Genomic DNA, 8,451 nt, shown 5'->3' with positions numbered 1-8,451 from the left:
AAATAAAAAAAAAATAAAAGAGAGGTTCGAGAAACATACCAACCAAAGGCGATGTGTGGACTCAGACCCTGAGTTGTACACAACAGTCACAACAGGGACTACTGAGGACCATCCATGACGCAGTCGAAGCTGTGACTGCGGCCGGGTGGACATTTCAGCCGCGAGGATGATGCTGTGCTTATGTCTCAAAACGGGGTCCTTAGCCTTTAGAGAGAAGTAACGTGAAACGACATGGTGTTTGGAAATCTTCAGGCAGAGTTGTGGGGGGTCAGGAGCAGTGACCTGCTGATGGCGAGGCTGGGACAGGCCCGAGGGAGCTCACAACACTATGCCCACAGTTTCCCACATGCTTGAAGCTTCCCATAGTGAGAAAAATAAAATACAGACTCCAGGTGAACCAGTAATTGAATACTAAAAATAAAATCAGTTTGATTAAAATTACTAAAGTGAAACTGAGAAAATTCCATGCCAAAATAATATGAAAACTTCATTGCTGGATTAAATCGAACCAAAAAGAAATTCAAGCATAACTGAGAAATTCTGAAGTCCAGCTTGGAAAACCTCAAGCCTTGTCTTGAATATAACTGATCCCAAACTGCTAGCAATTCCAGACTTCTAGCAAAAGCAGACAAAAATCCCTTCTGTAGGAAGATAATGTCATCTCAGGTCCCATACAATGGCCAAACACAAGTACTCAAGTGCCATACACAGCATATACTATCGAAGCGTACAGTTATCAAAGGTAACAGGGCCCAGTAAGAGGTAAGACATTAGGAGCGTGAACCAGCGGGAATGAGAGAAAACAGGAGACCCGAGGGGATAACTTGGCACCACCGGGACTGTTGAACAACACGAAAGCCAAACTGGAAACACTTCGGTAGTGACAGCAGATTAAAAAAATAGTAGAAACTAGAACTATAAAATAACCAAATTTAAGAACTCGATGCACAGGTTAACACCAGATTAGCCACTGTAGAAGAGAATCAGTGAACTTAAATGAACATCTATACCCAAGCGTAAGAAGACTTTAAATGGAAAATACAGAAGAAGGCCTGGCTCTCAGAAGGAAGACGCATGGTCCTCGGTCTCAGAGCGGAGGGCGGATGGGCTCAGGCTGTGCGTGGACAGGCTGGCAATTTTTCAAAAGGGACTCAGACTAAGGAAGCCCAATGAGCTTTGCACAAGATGAATAAAAACAAACCCACACCCAGCTCTATCATGGGAAAACTGCAAAGACAAAGAAAACATTTTAAAAACAGCAGGGGTAAGAGTTATTTTCAGAGGAGGAGAGGCCAGCCTGCAACTTCTCAGGCCATGCTGGAAGCCAGGGCGGTGCCGACCTGGAACTCACCCCAGCCCAGCGGAAGGGAAGCCCTCCAGGGATGAAGGCCACAGCAGGGAGCACACCGTTACAGCCACTGTCAGAGGACTCCGGAAGCCACACAGCAGTGGGCGGGCTGCAAGGAGGGGTACCGAGGCCTCAGGGATGACCGGACAGTGAGACCATTTTGTCCCTCCCTTATCCCCCAACTTTGACCTGAAGGCTGACCCCGTTGAGACGCTGTCCTGTGCTGTGTGGTGGATGCAGATGACAAAAACTTCAAGAAAACGCTTTCTTCCCGAACAGAGGGCTAGAAAGAAAGTCTCCTGAGAGCTGGGGAGGGTGTGAGGTGGTGGCCTGTGAGGCCAGCCCCGCTCAGAGCTGCACGGCCACGGTGCAGGAGCCAAGGGCCCAGGAGACGGGGCTTGCAGCAGAGGGTGGCAGACCAGGGGAAGGATGGGCTCTCCAGCAAGGGTGCTGGGCCGCTCGGCTTCCAGAAGTAAAACATATGCCCAACCCAAGTCCTTCTTTGTATCATACACAAGAATTAGTTCTGTCTGTGAAAACTGAAGAAAGTGAAAAATAATTGAAGCTTTTAGACAACAATGTAGAAAGAATATTTATGATATCAGAACAAGAAAGTGTGGGGCCGGCCCGGTGGCGCACTGCTACAGTGCGCCGCTTGAGAGCGCGGGGGTGCTCCCCCTGAGGGTTCGGATCCCACACACAGACCGGCCGCTCACTGGCTGAGCGAGGTGCGGGCGCAACACCGAGGGTTGCGATTCCGTTGCCAGTCCTGGTCTGGTACGGGCGTGACACTGAGGGTTGCGATCCGTTGCCGGTCACGAAAAAAAAAAAAGGAGAACAAGAAAGTGTTTTTAAACGAGGCACAAAGAGCACTGACTATAGAGGAAAAGATCAGTAAGTCTCACACTGGAATGAGGAACTCCTGTGCACCAGAGATACCCCTCAGGAGGCAACGAAGGCAGGTGCCAGAGCAGACGACGTGCCAGACCCACAACCGACAAACGGCTGCTCCCAGAAAGTGCAGAGAGACCCTGAACACCAAAGGGAAAAACCGACCCCAGCAGACAACGGGCAGCAGGTTTGAACCAGCACCTCACAAGAAGGGACCCAAAAGGCAAGCGAAGCAACCAGCTGCGGCAGGTGGGCCACCTCACGTGACCACGGAGAGCCAAGTGAAAGCCCAGACCTGCACATTGCCCCCACACTTGCCTGAGACTGAAAAGTTAAAAGATCCCAACAGCTGGCACGGACAACAGAGCCATGGAGCTCTCATCAGCTCCAGGGAGCGCCAGCTGGGAATGCCCCGCACCAAGGACGGGCGTAGACACGCAGCAGTGAGCACACACGCGTGGGTGCTCATCGCAGCCCTGTGCACAGTGCGGACACACCCAGGCATCCACCCACAGCGGGGACAACGGATGGACAAGGCACAGCGGAACCCTGGGCTTGGAGACTCACAAGCAGCCACTGAGCACGTGGCAGTCACTCATGAGGACAGAGTCCAGCAGCAGGTGGAATCACACCCGGTGCCCAGGGCACACACACTGGCGCACGGCAGTGGTCCCCGGGGTGGGGGACACATGGTGGCTTTCGGTGGCTGCTTAGTCTATTTCCATGATGTGGTGGTTTCCCGGGTACTCATTAAATGAACACAAATGTGTCTTCCTGTCTGCTGTATAGGAGGTATTCAAATATTTTGAAATGTGAGGAACAAAAGCATAAATAAAAATCGCACGTGTGACGAAGAGCGCCCGGTGATCTCAAGAGTGTGCAGAACCACTTGACTTGGCCGAGGGGAGACCATAGGAGGTGCCACAGGCACAAGTCGCCTGCTGCCTGCGGGCGCCTGGTGGAGGGAGGGCACCGCCCAGCCGCAGCACACAGACAGCCAGGAAGGCAGCGGGTGAGAGTTCCGGCAAGGCCCCCGCAGTGTACAGGCCGCAGAGACACTCACGCACCAGCCTGCCCTCGCCCCTCGGGCCCCCCACACCTGGGACACACAGCCTGAAAGAGGAGGAAAGGAGGAAGCAGGCGCCGCCCTCCAGAGCAGTGCACTCACATCCAGCTTCATCAGGGTGAGAAGGTCCTTCTTGGCGGCTCTGAAGATGGCGTCCGTCTTCCTGCTGGTGACAGTCTCATCCAAGTGGCTCTCTGAGTAGTGGAAGACCGCAGAGGGGACCTCTGCAACAACCACATTTCTCTTGGACTTGAGAAGAACAAAGATGATCAGAAGAGACGTGGTTGGGGCGCAAGTGACTTTGCAGACCTGGGCACACAGGCCCTGGTGGTGAAGCTAGACCAAGCCCCACATCCACCCACAGTAGACACCGGCTGATGCCCCTGGAGCATGAGCAAGCAAAGGACAGGGAAGCACCCATGGGGCAGGGCAAGGGCAGAGGCAAGGACCCACCTTGCTGGCCGCAGGGTGCCTGGGGTACTCATCTGGCTGCAGGAAGACCCTGGCACGGTCACACGCCATCCCCAGGTCTGAGGTGGCACCTGCTGGGCCCCCTACAAACAGAGAGGAGACTCAGGACACAGGTGCAGACACCCCCGCAGGCAGGCCGAGCGCATCCTGAGCATCACCACAGACCCCGGCAGACAAGACTCGAGTCTCTCACGGGCAGGGCCATGTCACTGCTTCCCTCTCATGATCTGCCATGTAATGCCCAGCTCAGCCCGTCCCTGTCTCCAGGCCAGGTGCTATGGGTTCTGACAAAGGATGTGAGCTCTCAGTTGCACACATCTGGGTTGCATCCAGCCCAGCATGTAAGCACTGTGTGTGCAAGTGACTTTCCTAAGCTGTAGTTTCCTCGTCTGAAAGGTAGAACCCATGGTACCCATTCCTCAGGGCTGTTCTGCCCAGCACATGGCATCAACAAGAGGGCACAGACGAGCTGCAAAGACAACAACCCGTGGGTATATGCAACACAGGTGAATGTCAACAGGACGCCTCCACGCAAAAGGCGCCAGGCACAGGAGCATGTGCCTTCACGGGAAGCTCTGGCGGAGCCAGTGCCAGAGCTGTAGACGCGCAGACCCTGTGGAGGAGTGGCCTGTGGAAATGGCAGGCAGGCTCACTCTGACCCATGATGTCACACTGGAGCGGGTGCTCACCAGAATTCATGGAGCTGTACGTTCAAGCTTGGTACACGTCAATGTGTGTCACTTAGGATTCAATAAAGTCCTATTATTTTTTTTAAAAAGCCTAAATCTGAAACCAGTCTATGGCCCGAAGGTCGGACAGTGCTTCCTCTGGGGCAGGGAGCCGATGTCCCGGGGAGCTGCTCCTTACAGCAGCCGTGCAGGAGTGCGTCAAGGTGCAATAGCCACAACCTGTCTTTCAGTAAAGCACGTAGCTAAAAAGTAAAGTTTAAGAACCTACAACTGTTGATTTAAAGCAGCTCAGGCGGTCACAGAAAGCTGGCATCAGAACTTTACAGAAATTTACATGATGGGAACGGCCCGTTTTAGAACGGAAGCCACTGGAGTGTGCCCAGGGCAGCTGACCCGAGGTCAGGTGCTCCCACAGCTGCACGGGGAGAGGGCACTTCCCACGAGGGCCTGGCCCTTCAAAGGGGCCTGAACCAGGTGGCTTCCAGAAGGTGCTCGTCTGAGAACCAGCGGGTGAAGAGAAGAGCGAGGGGAGGCAGTGGGGACGCGGCGGGAGCGCAGGCCCTGGTCGGTGTGTGGTTTGATGACGTTAGCGAGGAGCAGCTGTGCCAGAAGGTGACGAGCAATGGGGTTTACTGCCAGCAACCACGGAGACCAATCACCACCAACTTTTTAAAGGTTATAACTAACAGGAAAATACTTAAATCTGGGCCGCTATTTTCTTATCATCTTAATAAGATTTTGAAATGTGTAAAATATGGGACCGGCCCGTGGCTCACTCAGGAGAGCGTGGTGCTGACGACACCATGTCAGCGGTTACGATCCCCTTACCGGTCATCTTTAATTTAAAAAAATGTGTAAAATAATGTACCAATTAATAAATATTTTTGTCCATGCATGGGACCGGCCCGTGGCTCACTCAGGAGAGCGTGGTGCTGACGACACCATGTCAGCGGTTATGATCCCCTTACCAGTCATCTTTAATTTAAAAAAATGTGTAAAATAATGTACCAATTAATAAATATTTTTGTCCATGATGACATACTGTGTATTCACAGTATTAATTTATTTTACTATTGTTATGTTATACGACATATAGTAGTATGTGCTACATTTTATATTATTATTATTAAAATTTATCAATTATAATTAATAAGCCGAGGTCTTATAATACCACTATCTATTTTAAAAAGAAAATCTTACCATACTCCCAGTGATAAAATACATGTAAATTGGAGATTTAAAATTTCTATAGAATGCTGCTATTATGATCACACAGTTTGTAAAACTTAAAATATTGAGAATCTCTGATTTTTGCCAGAAACATGTCCTTTAAAAGTGCATTATCTAGGCCTGCCCCGTGGCTCACTCGGGAGAGTGCAGCGCTGGTAGCATGGAGGCTGCAGGTTTGGATCCTATATAGGGATGGCCGGTTCGCTCACTTGCTGAGCGTGGTGCGGATGACACCAGGCTGAGGGTTGCGATCCCCTTACCGGTCAAAAAAAAAAGAGCATTATCTAAGTGGACAAGAGGAAAAGTAACTATGTGCTTGTATGAATGTTTACTGGATAAATTCACAGAATTGGATAATTTTTGTTAAAATTTTATTATGTGTAGATTGCTAACATTTTCTGTTGTCATTTAAGCTTCTTTCAGTTGAGAAAACTTGCTCAATCTACTTTTAAATACGGTGGGTCAACTGGACGGCCACACAGAAAACGATGTATCTCTTCTGCAAAAGAATAAACTCTGGGTGGGCAATATGGAAGGTGGAACGTTAACTCTCACAGACAGGTCCCTCAGCAGAACACAGGGTATAGTGACCGCAAAAGAAAAAATCCAATGAAATGGGCCCTATGGAATTTTAAAACTTCCGTTCATCAGAAGACACCATTAAGAGTGAATAGTGAGTAGAAAATGGCTTTAATACACACATCAAACAAAGAACTTCTACTACTAATAAGAAAACAAAAGATAACCTCAGAGAAAAATGGGCAAAAGACAAACAATGCTGTCCCGGCAGTGCACTATCCAGTGCACCACCGGGCCGGCCCCGGGTGGCGAGTTTTACAACCAAAATATTGCGGCTGCTGTTACGGCAGGAGTGTGAACGGGCGTTCGGAGTGGCCGATTTCCTTAGGCTCCTTTACCTGGATTCACGGGGAGCTCAGTTTATGGAAATTCACGAAACTGTCCAGTCTGCGATGGGCATACCCAGTGCTCAAATTACACAACCATAAAAAGTCAATGGAAATGAAAAACAACCTGGTATCAGTGAAAAAACAGGCAAACGTGCCGAAAGAACACAAAAGATACCTTAGGAATAGATCCAAGTAATGAAGTGTCCACAACAGGCAAATCCGTAGGGACAGAAAGTAAAGTCGCTTCTTTCCAGGGGCTGGGAGGGGCTGCGGCAGAGGAGAGTGACTGCTAGTGGGAAAGGGTTTCTTCACTGGGTGATGAAAATGTTCTCGAATTAGTGATTGACGCACAATTTTGCGAATACAGTAGCCCCGTTATCCACGGGGGACATGTTCCGAGACCCCCAGTGGGTGCCTGAAACCACAGACAGCACCAAACCCTACGCACACTATTTTTCCTACTCATACATACCTATGATGAAGTTTAATTTATCAGTTAGGCACAGTAAGAAGTCAGCAACAATAACCAATAATGAGATAGAACAATTGTAACAACACACGGCAGCAAAAGCTAGGTGGATGCGCGCTCTCTCTCTCTCTCAAAACACCTTACTGTGCCGTAGGTCTGGTAACAGAGACAGCTACTAAGTGACTAAGGGGTAGGTAGCAGTTACAATTTAAAAGTTACGGGGCCGGCCCGGTGGCGCACTGGATAGTGCGCCGCTTGGGAAGCGCGGCTGGCGCTCCCGTCTCCCGTCCGAGGGTTCGGATCCCACATACAGACTGGCTCCCGCTCGCTGGCTGAGCGAGGCGCGGGAGCAACACCGAGGTTTGCGATCCCGTTGCCGGTCCCCGGTCCGGTACGGGGGCAACACTGAGGGTTGCGATCCGTTGCCGGACACGGAAAAAAGACAAAAGACAAAAATAAATAAAAAATAAAAGTTACGAACTGCTTACTTCTGGAACTTTCCATGTAGTATTTTCAGGCCATGGCTGACTTTGGGTGAAACTGGGGATGAGGGGTCTGCTGCTGAAAATCATTCTCAAAGGGTGAACTTCATGGTGTGTGAATTATAGCTCAGAAAAGCTGTTACTTAAAAAAAAAAAAAAACCCGCACAGATTCAGTAACTTCATACCGAAAGAAGACGGTGCCAAAAAAGCAAGAGAAATAAAGACCGCTTCGTTCGTGGCACTGGGCCCGTTATCACTGCACAGAGTGAGCAGAGGTGAGTCCCCTCGGCCCACACGCAGTCCACACTGCAGCAGGGACTGCAGGCGAGCGGCCTCCATGTGGAAGAGTGCAGTGGGTGCACCCAGGACCCGGGAGCGAGGAAAAAGTCCCAAACACAAACCACCAGGGGCCAAGGGGCTGCTTTTCAACAGGCATCCAGGATCCCTGTTCAATGAAGGTCCCACCGCAGTTTTTTCTGACAGATGAACAAGGGAGAAGATATTTGCAACGATTAAAACTGATGAGGGATTTCTCTCTAGAGCATATAAAGAATTAATGCAAATCAACAAAACAAACTCCAGGAACCCTGCAGAAAATGGGCTAAGAATATGATCAGACAATTCTGAGAGGGAAGCCCGGACAGCCATCGAACGCACCAGGAGGTGGTGAAGCTTGTCAGTCACCCGCCAATGACGAACAGCAAGATTAGGGGTGACACCCAGCAAGCAAGTTTGCAGTGGGGTCATGGCTGCACTGCCAGGTGTGGGCATCATGGACTTCGGGCCTTGCCCACACAACTGCCTTGGGCCCAGCAGCCCAGCTGTGGCTGCACACGCAGGTGCTAGGTGTCTGCCCGAAGCACCCAGAGGTGTCGGCAGAGGCCCCTGCATGTCTG

General features: G+C 50.6%; 1 protein-coding gene across 1 annotated transcript in view; it reads right to left on the bottom strand.

The window, feature by feature from the left end:
* Nucleotides 1-8,451, bottom strand: part of PNPLA7 (patatin-like phospholipase domain containing 7) — a 47,138-nt gene that overhangs the window by 14,054 nt on the left and 24,633 nt on the right. The window contains 2 exon segments of the mRNA XM_008576617.1: nucleotides 3,408-3,554; nucleotides 3,759-3,859. Coding sequence (XP_008574839.1) covers nucleotides 3,408-3,554; nucleotides 3,759-3,859 — 248 coding nt within the window.

Source organism: Galeopterus variegatus, unplaced genomic scaffold, assembly GCF_000696425.1.
Source record: "Galeopterus variegatus unplaced genomic scaffold, G_variegatus-3.0.2 Scaffold1373, whole genome shotgun sequence".
In the NCBI taxonomy this organism is placed as follows: Eukaryota; Metazoa; Chordata; class Mammalia; order Dermoptera; family Cynocephalidae; genus Galeopterus; species Galeopterus variegatus.
The sequence above is the reverse complement of the archived record's forward strand: the minus strand, read 5'-3'. Positions and strand labels throughout refer to the sequence as shown.